Source organism: Grammomys surdaster, unplaced genomic scaffold, assembly GCF_004785775.1.
Source record: "Grammomys surdaster isolate TR1022 unplaced genomic scaffold, NIH_TR_1.0 125941, whole genome shotgun sequence".
NCBI classification, from domain to species: domain Eukaryota; kingdom Metazoa; phylum Chordata; class Mammalia; order Rodentia; family Muridae; genus Grammomys; species Grammomys surdaster.
The window spans coordinates 3736493-3756906 of NW_021620763.1; the positions used below are offsets into that span (position 1 = coordinate 3736493).

At 39.6% G+C, this 20414-nt stretch overlaps 1 protein-coding gene across 1 annotated transcript in view; it reads right to left on the reverse strand.

Annotated features, from left to right (window-relative positions):
- Spag17 (sperm associated antigen 17) overlaps window positions 1-20414 on the reverse strand; it is a 215576-nt gene that overhangs the window by 69536 nt on the left and 125626 nt on the right. The window contains exons 19-27 of the mRNA XM_028753003.1: window positions 16362-16537; window positions 14794-14891; window positions 11738-11977; window positions 10618-10729; window positions 9246-9440; window positions 5639-5752; window positions 3770-3945; window positions 2664-2793; window positions 1014-1192 (exon numbers count right to left, since the gene is read on the reverse strand). Of these exons, the coding sequence (XP_028608836.1) occupies window positions 1014-1192; window positions 2664-2793; window positions 3770-3945; window positions 5639-5752; window positions 9246-9440; window positions 10618-10729; window positions 11738-11977; window positions 14794-14891; window positions 16362-16537 (1420 nt within the window). The remainder of the gene's footprint in view (window positions 1-1013; window positions 1193-2663; window positions 2794-3769; window positions 3946-5638; window positions 5753-9245; window positions 9441-10617; window positions 10730-11737; window positions 11978-14793; window positions 14892-16361; window positions 16538-20414) is intronic.

A 20414-nucleotide genomic window follows, 5' to 3' on the forward strand; every position in this document is an offset into this window, starting at 1 on the left:
CAGAAGATATATAATAATCATACATCAACTTTCCTGTGTGTGTATGTACATATGCTGGTATGTATGTATGTGTGCACATCATGGCAGATATATGAAGACCAGATGTCAGCTTTCCAGAGTCTCTTTCCACCATGTGAGTTTTGGAGATCAAAGTGAGTAATCAGGCTTGGTAATCAGGCAAGTGCCCTGACCCACTGAGCTATCTCACTGTCCCACAGCAGTTACATTTTTCTTAAGATTAGATTGTTCACTTGAGTCTCTGTCTATATTATTTGTACTCATTTAAAATTTATGTCCAAGTATTTACTATTAGGTGATTTTAACAATACCGAATCTGTTCTTTTTTAGATACATGGTCTTGTAACCCCTCATGGTTCTTGGTAGTATACTGTCTGCATATAGAAGCCTTTCCCTCTGATCAGTTTTTAAGGTGGGCCAAGGCATATGGCTTCTGGGTTTTATGGCTTCTGATTTTTGAGTCTCTACAAACTGAATTTACCACAGAACTTCCCTAATTTTCAGCTCCTAGAAGTATGCCTTCCTATTTGAAGTCCTTAATTTTGGAGGTTTTTTTCCCCTTGTACATATTTTAAACTTTGTCCTGATTTCTCTATCAGTCTGAACCTAACCACCTTGCACTTTCTAGAAATTCTTTAAATACTTCCTATACTAGTGACATATTTTGTTGTCTTCTAGCACTGTTGGGAATTTAGCATTTAAGAGCTTTCTTGTCTCTTGTTTTAAGATGAGTTGAGGGAAAAAGAGGAAAACATACCAGGTCTGCAACCTTAGATCATATAGAAAGCACAGCATCTATATCATATGCACTCTGGCTTTCACAGACAATGGACTCCACTGCACTGCCTCTAACTGCATTCCTTTCACTTGTCACTTTAATGCACCCTTGTGGTTTATACATGTCTCCTCCATGCAGCAGCCTTGCTCCTTATTCAAGGTCCAGCTGTCTTTTACTTCACTGTGAGGGAGGTTATTTAAATGCTATAGTCTTTAACCTGTGTGGAGCCATCCAGCATATACTTGATAACAGTGCCCTGGCTGGTGACAACTCTTGATGCCTCCTGCTCCATGGGTGGCATCACTGCTTTATAGAATTCATAGTGCTTCAACCTCTGGGGGTAGCTCTGGCGGATCATGAGGTTCCAGGTGGTTTCTTCATCTATGATGGGATGATCTTAAAAAACAAAAGAGAATAAAGCTGTTGGTGGGATGAGTGGTGCTATGGGTCTGGGATTTTATCTTCTTCTGTTTTTGTTTGTTTGTTTTGTTTTTATTCTTTTGCCTGTGTTGGAGAACTAGGGAAGTTTGCTTTCATTTATGACTGATGGCCCAGCAAACTGCGTCTTTCATGACCTTTTTCACCCAAATGAAGTGAGTAAGGATATTTTAATAACATAATAAATATTGCTATTTATTATGAGCATTTGCATATTCTAGAGTCCAGAGCATGTCAAGGCCAAATGATCTGGGAACAGAATTTCAGTGTTTTAGTGACTCCATTTTCTCTCTTGGCGTGCCATTCTGCTCTTGCTCTGTGGTACACAATATTCTGGTACCCCCTGCTTGCTTTGAGCTTCAGGGAGCCTCTCATTCAAACCTTCTCTAACTTACCCATCATCCTTCACAATTAACACCCCCTCCATCTCTAATCATGGCTAGACAACTCTCATTGTTCTGCTGCTCCCTGGTAACCAAGAACAAAAGCACTCGAGAAATACCTTCCAAATAGCAAAGCACTATGGGATGGCTTTTCAATTTGATGCAATACCGTTTGTCAATTTTTATTTCTTGAGCTACAGCCAAGGCACAATGAGAGTTAAGAGACAATCTGCAGGATTTGGGGGAAGTCTTTCTGGTTGTTTATCTAACAGAGGCTCAATATCCAGATATATAGAAATAGCTAAAGAAGCAAATAGGACAACCAAATAGGCAAGCGAGCTGAGTAGATACTTTCCAAATGAAGAAAATACAATGGCCAGTTACAACATAATAAAAACTTTGTAACACCAGGAAAGTGCAAGTAAAAACTATACCCATCTTCCATCTTACCTCAACCAGATGGCTATCATCAAGAAAATGAAAAATGACACCATTAGATACAGGGTGGGGGGTGGGGAGAACCATTATTCACTGCTGAATGGACTCCAGTTTAATCTCAGATATAGCTTAATGTGCATCTTGGTCTCTTCATTCTCACTGCCCCTTGTTTAAATCAGTGATCAAAGTGCTATACCTGTGGCTCTCTGCAGAGGCAGAAAGACAGAGCCACATAAAAGCTATTAAGAAACCTGCATTTACCATCACCAGATCAAGAACGATTTCCCAACTCTGCCTTTTACCAGTCAGATGACCCTGAGCACATTGCTGTACCTCCAGAAGTCTCAGCATCTGTATTTTATAAGATGAAATTATCAGTACCTACTCTTGTAAGCTTTGTGTTTTTACATGTGTGTTAAGGACTATGACAGTAGCTCATCACAGCAAGTGCTTGAAAATGGTCATTATTGTTCTGCTCGTTACTTAAAAATTACCCACTGCTCATTATCAACAAGTACAACTGGTAAGTAAAGACACACTTTCAATGGTGGGATTTTCTGTGTTAGTTTTTGACCCATGATTCCTTGTCCACTCCAGTTAACACTCACCTGTAGATTCTTGCCCAATGAAGGTCAGCAGGAGCCCATTGGGGCAAGACACGTTTAGGTTTTGGAAGGTGGGTACATAAGGTGATTCCTGGATAACAATCTCTGGTTCTACTTCTTCCTGTACGTGATTCTGTGCATAAACAAATGCTTGTCATTCTCTAAATGAGACACACTTATTTTGATCAAGTAAAGATTTGTCAAACAATACAATTTGTGAGTAAGTAAGTAGACTCTGCAATAGTTTCTAAAAGGATTCAAGAATCTTCACTGCCCTGCTATTGAGCTTATATTTGCTGACTGGTACATAAACATGTGACAAGACACAGTATCAAACAGCACATTTTCCATGAGAAAAAATGCACCAAAGTTAACAGAGGTCACTGTGAATACATTTGTCGAGCAATTGAACTGGTTTGGAATTTGAGTGGTACCCCTATTTGTATATATGGAATGTGGGCAACACTATGGTACAGGTGTTGGTTTTCCCACTCCAGACTCAGATAGTGGAACTTGATACTTAACATGATGGTATTAAGTAGGCCTTTGGGGAACCGAGAATTCTGAGGGCTTGGCTTTCATGATTGAGATTCAGGCCTTTATAAAATGGCATCAAATGAAAAGAGTTTACTCTTTTTGTGATGTGATGGAACACAGAAGGTGCCGTCTATATAAACTTGCATGAGACATAGAGTTACCTAGAATCTGCTCTTGGACTTTCCAACCTCAACTTGACCAACTGACTTTTTTGTTGATTGGGATTCACATAGTCTAAGATATTTTGTGATAGTAGTTAAAGAAGATAAAGGCAGTGTTGGGGAAACCAGCAACTCTATTGATATGTGTGTATTCAATGTGTATGTGTGTGTGTGATGTGTGTGTGTGTGATGTATGTGTGATGTATGTGATGTGTGTGTGTGTGTGTGTGGTGTGTGCCCGTGTGATAATAATTAAGAAGAGGAAACCAGGAATTTGAGAGAGATTTTGGGAAGAGACTTTGGAGAATGTAGAGAAAGGAAAGAGAGTCAGAGAAACAGTGTAATTGCATTTTAATTGTAAAAAGTAACATGAGGTGAAAAGAAGGGAAACATACTGCCATGTTCACCTACTTTCTTCTCTTCTTCTTTTGGAAGTTCTTCTTCTTTAATGGAATCTCTGTGTTTTTCTTTGCCCTTCGGCTTAGCTTTCACTTTGCTTTGGGGAACAGTCACTACAGCGGGAACCACTGTTGCTGTCATAGCTGAAGGGATATTCAGCATTGCTTCCAAATCAGAATTTATAACCTCTAGAAGTAGGAAAAGGGGGAGAATGAAAAAAATTAAATATTCATATTTCATTTGGTTTTTAATTGATACAGCTCAAAAATTTGTTCAAGTGGGCATTAACTTTCACTATGTGAAACATGGTTTACCAGTTGCATATATTCTGGAGATAATGTAGTTGTTTTGGAAATCAGATTGTAGTTAGAAAATTTAAAATATTTACTATTTTAGTGTGGTTGATACAGTAATTATCTCAAGTCCTTTTCTCACATGTTCTTGCCTTCCAGTCTCTTGTGCACTCTACTAACTTTCTCTCTTTCTTTTAATTTGAGAAATGGAACTCGTAAAACATCCTGAAAGTCCTAGATTCACAACAAGACCTGCACTGAAAGTGGAACATGAAGATCCCTTAGACATGGGCCAATACAGACAAGGAAATCCAGCTAAGACAAACATTTTTGTCTAAGGTGAGATAAGTAGTTTGGTTGTAGGCAATCTATTGTCTTTTTGGTTTTAAAAGTTTGGAAACTCTAAAGGGCTGATGAGAGGAGATTCTGTGTGTGTGTGTGTGTGTGTGTGTGTGTGTGCTCGAGTGCTCATGTGTGCCCCTTTTATCTTGTCATCTGTTCTCCTGCAGGATCCAGCATACCACTTCTTTGACCTCTCCTTACCTTTCTGGTCAGTTGCCCCTCCCCACCTTATCAATCATTCATACATTTTAGTCTTGCAGATGCTTCCAGGTCTCAGGTTGCACTATGTTCTCAAGTTTGGCTGCCATAATAATTACTCAGGAATTTAAACGAATGCCCAAGTCTCCCTCTGACTTACTGAATCTGGTTTACAAGGGCAGAGGTCCAGATAGATACATGTATGCAACACTATATGTGACTGTTATATATAGTCTGGGCTGTATGTATATTCGATGTAACGATCTTACTCACAACTATGGCTTGAAATATCATTTGTGTGTAGACTCTACAATGGCCACAGTAGGCATGGTTTTTCCTTGTCAGTTCCAGATCCATATTTCTGCTTTTACACACCTCTTGATGTGGTTCTAGAGATATTTCAAACTTTTAAGAAACAGTGTTATAAAGATTCATGGCAATCTACAGCAAAGGAACTACATAGTCAGGAGGTAAGATGATCGCCACAATCTATTCTAGCACATAGTTTTAAAGCTATATGGCATATGGATTATCTATTGATTTTGCAATCTTTAAAAAAATGTCTACTGTAGTTGGATCCCTTTAAAGTTTGTGGGGATCCACAGATTTCTTAATTGGTTCTTGATAAAGCAGCATAGTATTTTGTGGTTTGAAAGGAAATAGCTTCCAATTGGAGAATTTATTTCTTGAAAGTGGAACCCAGAAATCCTCTAATATGTCCAATTAATGGCTCCTTTTAAACCAACGTCCTAACGTATAGCAAGTAGTTCCACTATCACAAGACTCATAAAAGTATTGTTCTGTAGAAACCTATGAGAACTCCTTGGAAGATCATGCTTTTCTTGCACGGAAGTATTACATACACATATACACATACACATACAGATATTTGCACATATATCCCGTACACCACATATCTCTATGTTGCAGAAAAAATATATAAGTGAATCATTAAATCAGAAGAGGTTTATTTGTTGATAAATGTACAAGCTGGGCAAGGGCGAAGACTGCCCATCATGGGACATTTATTCTGTTGTGTGTTTCTCACCTGGTGCCATTCCATTTGATCCATAATAACTTATGGAGAGGCAGATTCCATTTTCTAAGGTGGCAGAAAAGGATCCAAATTTGCTGACAGCTTCCTTCTCTATCTGTGTTCTTTCTAAAAGACAAAATCATATCAAGGATATGTCCATTTTTCTCCAGAACTGTAAGCAGAATTTGTGGGAATGCTGGGAATGGGGGGTCTTAGCCATTCTAATTCCATCACTTTAAGAATAATTGACGTGGCTCTGACCAAGGACACAGGGAAGTGAGGCAGAGTTCCAGGGATGGAACATGAGACTCTTGTTTAAAGGGCTTTAGGTCAAAATGAAAAGAGGATATAAACCAGTTAAAGGCTTGGCCATATGTGGTCATTGATCTGAGGGCATTCACATGACTTTTCAAATGAAAATCACCAAGTCATTCCAAGTTCCTTCCAATTTAAAAACACTTTATTAAATCCCACATTTATAATGCCTTATACTTTCAAACACAATTGAAAATGTTTTAAGTTTTAAAAGGAAATGTGTTAAAATGCACATTTGTGGGGCACGTGTGAAGGGTCTCAAGGTCTTTCCTGTTCTCTCATTTCCATGTTATTATCCGCCCCATCATCATATAATAAAAATGGGACAGAGTCAGCTTAAAATACTCTAACCTATGAACAGGTTATTTCCTGACTGGGAATTTTTGAATGCTCAGTGGGACATCAACAAAAAAGGATAATGCTTCATGAGAAAGAAAGCAATTCACAATCTGGGAGTAAATGTTCGCTTAAGACACTCTGACAAAGGGTTGTTACGTAAAATGTATGAGGACTCTTAAGGTCCGCTAATAAGACAACAAGCCAAGGAAGAAACAGCCCAAAGGCCCTCTACAGAACTTAACCAAAGAAGATATGCAGATAAAAAAATAAGCCTATGAGAAGCAGTTTGATGCTCTATGTCACCAGGGAAATGCAGATAAAAACAATGAGTGAAACGAGGCACCTGTCAGAATGGAGGAAACCCAAAGCACGGGCGACACCGAAGGCTGGGGCCATCGGGACAACAGAGCTCTCATTCACTGCTGAAAGGCAGTTTCCTGCTGCTTACAATACTCTCCATAGTACCATATGACCCAGTCACCATGCTCCTTGCTATTCACTCATAGTACATAAGAGTGTATACTCACAAAACCCTGTGTGCTTTCATCCTTATTTAGCCAAACTTGGAGACAAGCAAGATGTCCTTCAGTCGAAGAGTGGATAAATTGGCCTACCCTGATAACCATATACTATTTAGTGAGAAATGGTCTGGGAACATAGGAATATAGCTCAGAAAACAGAGCATTTTCTAGCACACTTGAGGCCCTAGGTTCAGTCCCTAGTGAGATACACACCACACACACACACACACCCAGTCACATACACAGGTACACACATAAGCACATGGACATGCAGACACATACACACACACATACAGACACACACACAGACACACACACACACACACAAGCATACACTCAACGCATGCACAGGAAGAATGCAAAGACCAGAGAACTATTAGATCCTGAAAAGGCATTATGGAAATTTGATTGTGTAGTATCAAGCAAAAAAAAAAAAAAAAAAAACAACTAGAACATATGTTCAGTAAAATGTAAATTATGGAAAATACAAATACTTGGGTTTTTAACTGCTTAAAGATGTTTTACAAAGCACTTTCTGTGATTTAAAAACACGTTTCCCCATCTTAACCTTGTTCAGTATCCAGGAGATGGGATGGAAGGGAGGACAGTAACGGTTTTCTCGATTAAGATGTTAAGCAATTGGGAGGCAAAATATTGCAAACTGTGGGTGACAGGGTCGGGGGGTGCAATGGGAGGGGGCAAATAAAGCGAGGTGTGCTAAAACCTTTAATGAAGAACTGAAGTCTTGCCCTCAAGCAGCAGTGGCACCTCCTTCTCAGCCCACAGGAGTGCATATCAGACCTCAGACTCTAACCTAGAAGCTGTGAGACAGCAACTGCAACAGCAGGTAGCTCCCAGCAGAGAAAAGCTTGGCAGGATAAGTCCCATAACCAAACTAGATTCAGAGAGATGGAGCCTTCAGGGTGCATGCTCCCTCAGGTCTCATTGTAGTGGACTGAGTCAATAAAGCTAAACAAATCACAACAGAAACCACCATCAGGACGGGCAAGAGGAGCAGAGCCCTGCGGGCTGCAAGCATTATTTGCTTCTCTGTCAGCTCATCTGCCGCAGCTGCTTACATCAGAGAGCAACGCAGTGTTTCTGAAAATGGCCAGAGAGTAAGTACTTTAGGACATGTGGGCCATGTAAAGTCTTTCTCGCATACTCTCAGCTTTTCTATAGAACAATGCTTTACAAACGTCAAATCTATTCTTAGTTCACGGATCATCCAGAACCAGATCATGGTTCAAGTCTGGGCCAGTGCTTGCAGGCTGGAGAAAGCTATGGATGATGTAAACAAAAGATAATCTGAACAGGGTCATTAGTGACGAAGCTAAACACCAACCATTATTTAACTATGTGGAAAGGACATTATTAAATTATGTATATAGATTTATTTATTAACTTTTGTAGGAATCATATAAATACATAAAAACATTAAGATGACAAACCATGATATACGTGTATATTAATGATATATCATTAAATATATCATAAATATAATTTTAGAATCTTGTTTTTCAAAGGATATTTAGTGAATGTGAAAATGCTTATATTGATATAATCAGAAAGAAATAAATTTGGAACAGTGAGTAACATGGAGGCTATAACTATTAGCTTCTTTAAATACTTCGAATAATGTGGTTCTTTAAGTATTTAGAGTTATACATACACACACAGATACACACATATAAAGGGTGTGTATTGTGTAGGCATGTGTGTGTGTGGATGTGGACACCTGTGCAGGAACTCAGCCATGCATCTGTGGAGGCCAGAGGTGGCTCTCAGGTGCCATCCTCTGTTGCTCTCTGCTCTGTCCTTTGAGACTGTGTCTCTCACTGATTAGGTTAGACTGGTTGGCCGTTGAGCGATGGGATCCTGTCATGTCCACTGCCCAGTGCTGGATTACAGGTGTGTACCAAAGCACTTGACCTTTTCTGTGGATGCCAGGGTCCTGAACTTGAGTCCTCATGATTGCACAGCCAACGCTTTACCAACTAAGCCTTTTCCTCAGCCCCAATTAATATTTTTGTATTAGCTGAACAAAGAAAATTAATTAAAAGTAACATTTTTATGTGCCACCTTCCTAGGTACATTGAACTTGTCAAGCACTGTGTTCTCAACTGTGGAAAGTATCAATACCGAGAGCTCCTGTCGGGTGGCAGCAAGATCCAGTTAGCAGCCAAAGTGCAGATGAGCCTGCTAGCAGCCAAAGTGCAGCTGAGCCTGCTAGCAGCCAAAGTGCAGATGAGCCTGCGTGCGGCATCTATGCTCCTGTGTTGGGGAAGATGAACGTAAGCAGACAGGAACTGCTCCAAGCCACACCTGTAAAATCCTCATGTGTTGAGTGCAAGGGATGCCTGTGTGCTTCTGTCTGGGGCTGGGCTGGCACACTGCACTGCTTACCTACCAGAACCCAGCACCACGGAGGCAAAGACACTCACTCATTTCCACTTTTTGTTTTACATTTTCCTCTTCCCCCTCCTTATGCTCCTTCTCCTCCTCTTCCTCCTCTTCCTCCTCTTCCTCTTCTGCGTGCTCCTCCTCCTTTTCCTTTTTCACGATTTCCTTTGGGTCTTTCAGGTGAATTATAAAATTGTGTTTATCTTTTTTTACTTTCACTTTGATGAATGTTGGGCCTGAGGAAGAACCAAAGGATAGAAAGTGGGATGATTTGAAGGCACCACACACACACCCTGACAAAACGCTGGTAGAATGCAGGACAGAATCAGACAGCAGCTGCCTCAGCAACTCTATATAAGAACACCACAAAGAGCATGCCCAAGGAGGTTTTCGCAGGCCTTCTTGTCACATCCTAAACCAAATCACAAAGACAAAATACATCCTCTGAAGTGATAAACACTTACACTCCAATAAATCAAATGAGCTAATCAACATGCAAAGTTTTAACACTATTTGTATACAATAATATATAATGCATATAATTATGTGTGTGTGTGTGTGTGTATCTCAGAACAGCCTCAAATTCATGTTTCTCCTGCTTTAGCCTCTTGTGTGCTGATGTTTCAAATGTGAATTACCATACTTGACGTCTATGGCAATATAATGACAGTCATAATTTTGTATATATATATATACACATATATATATATGTATATATATATACACATATATATATGTATACATATATATATGTAAAGTGTGTGCAATTACTATCACTATGCAGGTTATATAAGCAGTTTTCTATTAACTTATTCTCTCTTAACAGTGTTCTGATTCCCCCACTTCTCTTTTATCTCCCTTTTAAATCCAGCCTTTCATTTTCAACTATGGTGGTAGTGTCTCTCAAAATTGATAGGATTAAGATGAAAATACTGCATTTTCTACGAACCATCTGAACTTTATGTAAACTGTTCACATATGCAAGTCTTGGTAAGAGCTAGCATACCAGCAGCAGAGGTCCCTGAGCACCGTATTGTGGAGCCCAAGCCAGAACCACACTATAAACTCAAAGCATATGTTTGCTTTCTGACATGACAGTGTGTTGTAATCAGTAGTACTTGATTAACTATTTGCTTATTACAGTTGCTAATATACCATTGATTGATAATATAGACGTATTTAAATATTTTCAACAATTTAGGATGCTCCTATCAACAGTGTCTGAGTAAATTCTGAGTTGGCTGATCCCTTGTAAACTCAATTACAATAGAAGCACGTGACCCTGAGAATGCAATGTTGTGTAAAGATGGGCACAGTGAGTTGCTACCCACTACACTCAGAGGCACAATGCCCCACGATGGTCAGAAATGTACTAACATCCTCCCAAGACATTAACAGCTCTTGCTAATGTACCTCGTTCAAACCTGGTCTTTTCCACTTCAATCTGCCCACCGTCAGAAGGATACAGGTAGTAGTTTGTCCCTGAGATTTGGATAGGTATGTCTCCCATATTATATCCTCGGAACTAGAAGAAAATACATTATCATTGGGTGTGGAACTGCAATCAACAACAATCAGCTCACTATAGTTAGCCAACTACAGTTTCCATAAACTTATTTTTGTTGTTGTTGTTGTTGTTGAAACAATTATTTCTGCTACCTTGTAGACCCAGAAATCCAAATCGCATGTTATTATTAATTTTCATGATTACTAGAGACAGGCTTTTATTCAGTAGCTGAGACTGATCTTTTATTCAGTAGCTGATTGATCTTCATGGTCATCCTGCTTCAGTGTCTAGGAGGCTGGGATCACAGTTGTATGCCACGATGTCCACTTACGAGCATTTATAATCTAGTCTAGATGAAATCATGCTCCACCATCAAGATAACAGAAAGCAAGACCCAGTTTGCTAATAGTCTTTGTAAAGTGAAGTGAAAAATTGACATTTGACATGTTACAAGGCTGTATGTAAAGGATATTTTTAAACATCAGATATTGCTATTGTAGCTGCAGGGAATTCAGGCGCATCCTAAAACCCTAGAGGAACGGGACTGGAGTCATAGCTGCAAAGAATAGAACAGAACATTTCTCTTCATTTTTTTTCCTCACAGGTTTTTCTAATAAATAGACATCTGAGAGCAAAATAGGAAAGCTATTAACTAAAGCATGTAAACCAGAAACATGGCTCTCTACACAGAGGCATCTAAGTACATGCAGCAAGTCGAACCCATTGAGCAGACCTATGCTGTTGCTTATTGGCATGTTTTAATACTTAAAGCGTTTTAAGTCTTTGGGTCACACTTCCATCTTTATAGCTCTTGATAATCTAGTTTCATGATAGGAAAAACAAGCCTGAGGGTATTCCCATTTGGGTGATTAGCTATGAAGAAGAATCTAGACAGAAAGAGAAATTCAAGTCTAGTTCAAAGATGGCAGGAAAACAAACAAACAAACAAACAAACAAACATCAAACCCCTGTTTCCCTAAAACTGTTAGAAGTAGCCTAAACAAAGAATTTTCAAAGTTGGTTTACCGGATAAACGACTTCTGGTTCTGGAAGCGGGACGGCTTCCTCTATTACTTCCAGCGTCTTTACTGGCTCTTCCTTAGGCTTCTCCTTGGAAGAAGACTTTTTCTTTAAAGCCTTAGCATCGTCTTTGTCTGCCTTATCCTTGCCTTTCTTTTTCCCTGCTTCCTTCCCCTTCTTCTCTGCTTTCTTTTCCTCCTTCAGGCGTTCCTCCTCAGCCAACCTCTCTTGTTCTTCCTTCCATGCCTGGGGACACATCAAACAGCTTAGCGGGGATTTTGAGAAAGATCAAATGTGAATTATATTTGGGTTAATTTTGGAGGAAATTTAGTATGGTGTTTCTATGTGTTGTCTCTGGTATTTTGAAACACTGGGCCAAAAACCTTGTTCCCTTCTCACTTCTCAGTTCTGTATGTCACCACTGAGGGCCTCCTTGGAGAACACGATTCATTTCAGCTTCTCCAACTTTCTACCAGGTAATGTAAATGGTTCAGACCTTTGTTGTCTTTAGCCACAGTAGCAGCCTCTCCAGTGGCCTGTCTCCTTTCCTTCCATTCTCAGTTTACATCCTGAATATGCTTAGTTGGCAAAAAGGTAGACTACCCAGAGAAGCATTCCCAGTGCTATTCCAAAAAGGGTGACAAAACTTTTTTTTTTTTAATCATGAGTTTCCAAGAATTTTGGTACTTGCAGGCTGAGGCAGAGGAACTAAGTCAGGGTGGGTCTATAGTCTCAGAAGAAGCTCTGACTTGATATTAGCTCACAAACAAAAACCACAAAATATGGGCAACTAAGCTACTTTGAATAAAAATCTGAACCAAGACTTTGAAAGTATATCTGTGAGGATTGCAGATAAGGGACTTATGAAGTAAGAATCATAGAAGAAGTTTCTGGTTGCTTGAATACAGAGAATGAACTATTACACGTGTATGTAAGGGGTATATAAAAATGACAGGCTGAGCTTGACAGTCCTCTCAGAATTACAGTACAACTTTTGAAAAGGCAGCATTTGGACAGATACTGGCTGAGTCATTTCTAGAGTCAATGATAGACACTGATCCCAGCATTCAGAAAGGTCAACAAATCTAAGCATGAAGTAACAGTGGTGTGGTGAGCCTGGCTCCTGTTGATTTAAGGAGATTACTGATAATTTTGGGGGAGGGAATTTTATGTGATAGTTGCTAAATAAAGTCATCATCAAAAAAGACTAAGTACAAAAAAAAAGACTAAATGTAACTAAGTACAATGTTTAAAACATTGCTAACACGTGATCAAAATGTACTCATTTATACTTCTTGTATTAGATTTCATGATTATCTGTGCTGTACACGAGAAACATACTATACAATGGTACACAGACCCATGCTGTTCCCAGCTCAGGTTTTTACAGTCTCACACTGGCAGCTTGAACTCTGCCTTTGCTGGAATATTTACACAACAAACATTTGCCAATGTCTAGTACTACTGATTAACTGCGCTTAAAAAAAAAAAAGCAGCAATGGGCAGAAAGTTAGAAATAACGATTTAGCTCAAGTGCCTGTAACTCACTGCACTGTGAGGAAAAGGAGAAACGATCCTCTCAGCATCCAAGTTCTCCTTCTTGACTCAACTTAATTACTCTTGCTATTGATGAATGAATGGTACACCCTTTTGTAATTTTGCTTTTTCTCTCATTAACATAAATGAAAATATTGATCACTACGAGTAGTAGAATTATACTTGTTTGTCAATTGAAACCAAAGGACACAATAACGTACCAAAGATCAGTGAAAGCGTATGGAAGCATTAATTTGCTAAGTGGACTTTGCAATGAAGATTACTGTAAGATTTGTTGTCATTTACAGATTATATACTATGTTTACCATCCATAACATTTGCTGCAAGGTTATTTGTGTACCTATGTGCATACTTTCATTTTTCCAGTGAGCATCTGCTAAATGCTTACCAGATGACCACAGAATGTTTTCAAAGCAGCTAAAGAGAAAAGATAAACTGTCTACAAATAATGTAAAATGTGACAATTTATTAACGTCTATGATGTCAGCAGAGAAGAAGGAGATTGATGTCTTGAGAGTCCTATGAGGAAATGAGAAACCCAACCAAAAATTGTATAAATAAAAAAAAAACGATGCTTAACAAATAGGGGTAAAATAAAGTCATTTTCAGATAAGTAACAACTGACTTTAATAGAAACTGTAATATTATGATATAATAAGAACCAGATATTTGGTCTTCATTCCTGGGTCCTGGCATAGAGCTCTCAAATCCCCTGGAATTCTGTGAGTGATAGGACTGTCTTTTGTTCTAATGAGGCAACTCTTGGCAAACCCTTAGATGGTTTCAGAATGGGGTAGAAGCTGCTCACCAGAAAGATCAAACCCAGGTTAGAAGCTGGGAACTTTCAGAGTCTTCCCCTTCCCCTCCCCTCAACCTTCAAGGATGAGAGAGGCGCTGCAGATGGATTTAATAATTGATTGTACTTGGATAATGAAAAAATCTATAAAAGCTCCTAAACCACACAGTTTGGAGAGGTTCTGCCTCAGTGAATGAATCCACAGGGTGACACTCAAGGATAGAGGGTGGCCCAAACCCGAGCAAACCTACATTTACCCATGAACATGCAAACAGAACACCTCTGTACGTTTCTGCATGCGGACTTATGTGAATTGGAACCTATCAAACTTTGACATTCTTTTATTCCAGGAGCTGCAGGGATAGTGCAGGAAAAGAATCTTGAATGATCACAGAAGCACTTACTACTTTTATAATTAAAAGTTCAAATAAAAATGTGAAAGAAATTCAAACATTTTCAACAAAGGTAAAGAGTAAACTATCATGAGCCAGTCACTGCCCTGGGGTGTGGTTATGCAAAAATAATAAGATATAAATTCTCCCAAAGACTTGTCACATGGCAGAGCTATGAGGGCATAGGGTGAGGCTTCAGTCAACTCTGAGGTTTTAGCTAAAAAAGAAAAAAAAGATCATGTCCCATAACTAGCACACACTCAGTCACAAAGTAATTTTGGCCTTGTGATTGATCTGTGACATTTGTCTTGTATTACCTTGAGAGAGCCTTCTAATATGAAGGGCATCTTGTCTTTTTCTTTCTCTTTCTCCTTTTCTTGGTCTGATAGCTCTGTTTTGCTGGATACTTTGTTACCTATAAGTGAAGGCAATCAAACAATTTCGCAATCACAGGAGGACCAAGCCTCTGGGCTGGAGGCAACCTCAAAGGCTCTCAGGTTCAACTCCTTGTTTAAATCTCTAAACGCTCCCTTGCCATCTCCACAGCTATACCTGAGTGGTGCTGAGCTTTCGGTGATGGTGTCTTACAACACATTTACACTGTGTTGACATATCTTTTGAATCCTTCTCCCTGAAATTTTCAGCTAATTAATCTAACTTTAGCACCTCAGAACCACAGGAACTCACCTAATTCCCCATCCCATAATAAGATCCCTCTCTTGCTATTGCTGTCTTTCTGTCTTTCAAACATTCTGTCATCTTTTCTGACAGGAATAGACTTGGTTCAATACATGCCAGGTACAATCCACACTGAAATAACCACTTTATATCCTAGATATTGAGGTTTTGGTTTGCTCAGTAGCATATACCCAAAAGGTGGTGACCATTTCCCCTACCAGTAGGTAAGTTTGCAGTTAGCCTTTCTTTCCTCTCTCATGTTGTTCCCCTCTCATTACTCTAAACATTTAGTGAAGCCTTGTTGGGCTCGCATAGGAGGAAGCTCAGCTACTGATAATCTAACAGTTTCTCTGGATACCAAAGGATTCCTTATTAGAGTGGTTTATGTTTTGCTTTAGACTCAGGTCATATACAAACTACTCTAGTAACAAAAAGAAGCTGTGGTTTTTTAGAAGTTTCATGGCTTCATCTTACTATGAGATGTTACTTTCACCTTTAGCTATCATAAGTAATAGTGCTAGCAAAAAGAGATGCTTTTCTACGGACTGTGAAATGTCTATACTTTCTAGATGAACTCTACATTTCACTTCTTTATTATCGTCCTTAAAAATGGCCTTGCTCTTTGTTACCCTCTTTTCTCCTCCCTAATGTGCCCAAAGTTCTAGAAATTAGCCAAGACCTAGAGATGAACAAATCAGAGATGTATACTTATCCAAGATCTGGTCACGTCCATGCCATAGGCCTCTGGCAAACGTTTATCACGTCCCCCTAGATTCCTACTTCCAGGAGGTCTTTAGATACTTACTTGTAGCTAGAAGAAGATTCTTGATTTAGTCTTGCTGTTGGAATCTACATTTATCCTCTTGAGACCCGCTAACTCTGACTTTCCCTCCCACACTGCTAATAAATTTTGATGTAACCCATGGATTCTATCAGCAAGAACATTGGCATTTTCCCAACTCATCATATTTAATCTGTATAACAGACTAAATCTTTCAGAGCTCATAGGAGATGGGACAGTGACAAACATTCCTGTGTCTGACTCAGGTACAATGTTATCACATTTTGAATGCAGCTGTTCCATTTATTAGAGAAAGTGAAGACTCACAGGCATTTGGGGACAGCCTTTTAATTTTGGACTATTTGGGTTTGAAATTAAAATAGGAGAATGCCTATTGCTCTATGAATAAATGCACTAACTACTTACTTTTAGATTTTTTAGGGACAGCAAGTTTGCTAGCAGAAGTTTTGGCAGTAGTAGCTTTCAACTCCGACTCAATCTTGGTCCTGTTGAGCTCCTCAGCCATTTTGGCTTCCTGGTACTTCGCTTCTTCCTGTGTGACCCAGTCTTCAATAGATTTCGCAACAAGTTCTAAGTAATTCCTAAATGAGACAAAGATAAAAGGATGGGAGGTGAGAGGCCTTACTACAGCCCATGAGAACACTGGGTGCAGGCAGTGTGAACAAACTCTTTAAAAATGCAATGATTCTGAGCTGCCCAAGGGGCAAAGAGGCAAAGAGGTCAGGTACAGATCTTGGCTGAGTGTTGGAAAAATGCCCACTTCTCTTCACAGTTAAAGAAGTTAAGCTTAACAGTGAGGTCTTTACATTCAAGTTAAGGATTAAAGAAAAATTGGAAAGGTTTGCTTTTTAATTTATGTGTATGTATGGGCCTGTATGCACATGGTGCAGAAGAGAACATTAGATCCTCTGGAACTGGAGTTACAGCTGGTTGGGTGCCTCCTGACATGGGTTCTGGGAACCTTCGTCTAGAAAGGCAGTGGGAGCTCTTAACTGCTCAGCCCTCTCTGGATTAACATCAAGAGAGTCAGTGGCAGTTGAGTTGAAGAAACAGTCACTGTCAGTGCCGATTATTGGGATGTGACATAGTACAATCAATATCTTTTCAGTGTAAGATTACAGCACGTTAGAAATCCTTTCCATTAGTCCAAAGCGATTCCAGTTACTTCATTAGACAAAACCCTCTTGTCCTGCTATAGTGCTTATTGGCTTTGGGAGCATCTACCGTATAAATCCAATTCCTTAAGCTGCTCACAATTTGTGCTCCTCCCAGAAGTTGTTGCTTACTAAGAATGACCCATTGGTGCTTGCAAATCTGTTTCGATCATTTGTACTGCTCAGTGTGTTTTTTAAGTGAAATGTTAATAAGCCTATATGGATATCTGAAGAGTTCTCTTCTGAAAGGAAATTAATGGACACATTTAGACTTGAGAAATACTAGTTTGTAAAAATGAAATAAGTGAGGTTTAATATTTGAAAAAAATAAAGCTAGATGAATGGTATATTGAAGATGCATTGTAACTTGAACTACTGTTTCTTCTTCTCCATCTCCTTCTTTCTCCTCCTCCTCTTCCTCCTCTTCCTCCTCCTGCTGCTCCTCCTCCTCCTCCTCCTCCTCCTCCTCCTCCTCCTCCTCCTCTTCTTCTTCTCTCTCTCTCTCTCTCTCTCTCTCTCTCTCTCTCTCTCTCTTTCTCTCTCTCTCTGTAGAAGTGTGTGTGTTTATGCTATGACACACATGTGGAAGTTAGAGACAAATGGTAGAAAACTGTTCTCTTCTTTTCTCACATGAGTCCTGGGGAATCAAATCATCAGAGTTGATGACAATTGCTTTTACCTACTTTGTATACCTTTGATTCTTTCTGAAGATATACAATAAATAGTAGATTATTAGTTATAGTATTTGATACCTTCCTTTAGAAGGTACTAGACATCTCCAATTCTGAGTCACCAAGAAATGCTTCACATTCTACCAAGGTTGTCACATCAAAGCTGGTATTATAGCCGATGACACTGCCAGTTAAATAAGTAAGCATCATGAAATGATTGTTATTTTTTTATATTCTTCCAATCTTTAATTTTTTTAGTAAATTAAAAATCACCTAGAAAGATTATAATAACTTCAGAATCCACTCTTTCCCTTTTGTTTGTCACTGCCCCATTCTAACTCACTCATTTCTTCTTAAGATTGCTGCAACAGCCTCTAACTAGTCTCATGGTATGTGTGTGTGTGTATGTGTGAGTTTGAGTGTGTGTGTGTGTATGTGTATGTGTGTGTGTGTAGGAGGTTGTACCCTCAGACATCTAAAACTTATTCTCAAATCAGCAAATAGACTGGGCCTTTTAATTTGTAAGTTAGATAATTTTCTCATCCTTAGTGCCTTTCAACGAATATTTCAAATGAAGAAGTGGAATTCCTGAGGGCTGAGGAGATGGCTCAGTTGGTAAAGTACATGCTCTACAAGCCTGAGGGCCTGAACTCCTGCAGAAAAGCCAGGGGTGGTGGCAGAGCCGCTTAGAATCCCAGTTTAGAGAGATGTACTTGTAATCCCAGAGGGGTGGGGAAAATTGATCGCTGGCTTTCCCACAGTGTGTGCAAAACAGTGAGACAGGGTCAAATAACAAAAAAACCAAATGGATGGTACCTGAGGAGGGAGTCTAAGGAATGATATCCCTGTTTGACACCTGGCTTCCACATGCACAGCCATACAGATGCATGTATACCTGCATACTATCCCCGCATGTGCATTCAGATGAACACACACACTCATAATTAAATAAACAAACAAAGAAACAAACCAGGATTCTCACAAATGTCCCCAAACAAGGAGATCTAGGCTCAAATAAAGACAGATTTGTATTTAAGTGAGGATAAGCATCCCGTGCTCCAGAACTTTATTACCCATAGATACTTAGTGAATTAATTTCTTCCAAATGCATTCTGGTTATATTTTTTAAAACTAGAGACACCAGCATTGGATATAGATACAAGCATTATGACAATTTAACATATGGTTTAAAATACAAACACAAAGAGCTGTGCTTCTTTTGATTAAAAACTGTCACTTTATAGGTGGAAATAACCTTTCTAGATAATTTCAAAATGGGATTTTGTGGTGGGTTGAGTAAGAATACCCTCATAGGCTCATATATGTGAATGCTCAATCACCAGGGAGTGGAACTGTTTGATCATTAGAAAGATTAGTTAGAAGGTGTGGCTTTCTTGGAGAAGGTGTATCACCTGGGGTGGGCATTGAGGTTTCAAAAGCCGATGCCAGGCCCAGTCTTTTTGCCTGCTGGCTGTGGATCAAGAAGAAGAACTCAGCTACTGCTCCAGCACCATGCATGTCTGTTTCATACCATGATGATCATGAACTAACTCTCTAGAGCGTTAAGCAAGCCTCCAATTAAATGTTTCCTTCTGTAAATTCCATGGTCATGGTGTTTTTCATCACAACAATATAAAATTCACTAAGACAGAAGTTAGTAGCAGAGCCTGGGTGGGGCATTGCTGTGACAGGTTTGACCTGCTGTTTGTTAGAGGAACATAGAAGATCTGGAACTTCGAACTAGGGAATCAGTTGAACACTTTAAGTGGGCTTAATGGGCCATCCTACCAGTAGCATTGAAAGCCAGTGGTGTTGAGGCTGACATGGACTGTGGAGGCGAATCCAGAGGGTTTAGAGGGAAGAATATCAGCAGTTGATCTAGAGATCATTCTTGGGATATTTTGGTAAAGAATGTGACTGCTATTTGTCCTTGTCCTAAAAATCTGCCTAATGAGGCTAAATGGAAGTTTTGGCAGAGACTTCAAGACAGCCTCGTATTGACTGTGTCCTGTGGTAATTAGTGATCACCCTTGTGCTGATAGACAATAAAACAGAGCAAGTAGGGCAAAGAGAACTATGGAATGTACAGTTTAAGAAAAAGAGCACCAGGAAACGCCATCTTGTGCTCAAGGAGAAGACACAACTAAAGACAAACCTGAGACTACTTGGAATAAAGGGAGTGGTAACCTCAGGGCAAGATCCCACCCAGCTAATTCTGTGACCTGAGAAAGGTAAACGAGGGATTTTCTAAGCCTAAACAACAGAAAGCCTATGTGAGTGTAATTCAAGGAGACTAGTTTCTAGCCCAAGCAAGCAGAACAACTTAGCAGCTTTGGCCATGTGGTTCTGTAATTAGAATCAAGAAAGATAAAGAAAAGGAGTTGTACAGTCTTCCATGTTTAAGGAAAGCCACTGAGGCCAGGTGTGTGTCAGGGAAGTCCCTGAATGGAGGATCAGAGAGGCCATTGTTTGAAGCTGTGAAGGTGAAGCCTGGGCTGCTTTGGAGTCTCCAAGACAGTGGAAGTGACAAGAAGACCTGCAGACTGGGTGTGAACCAGCCTGAGAGAGAGAGAGAGAGAGAGAGAGAGAGAGAGAGAGAGAGAGAGAGAGAGAGAGAGAGAGAGAGAGAGAGA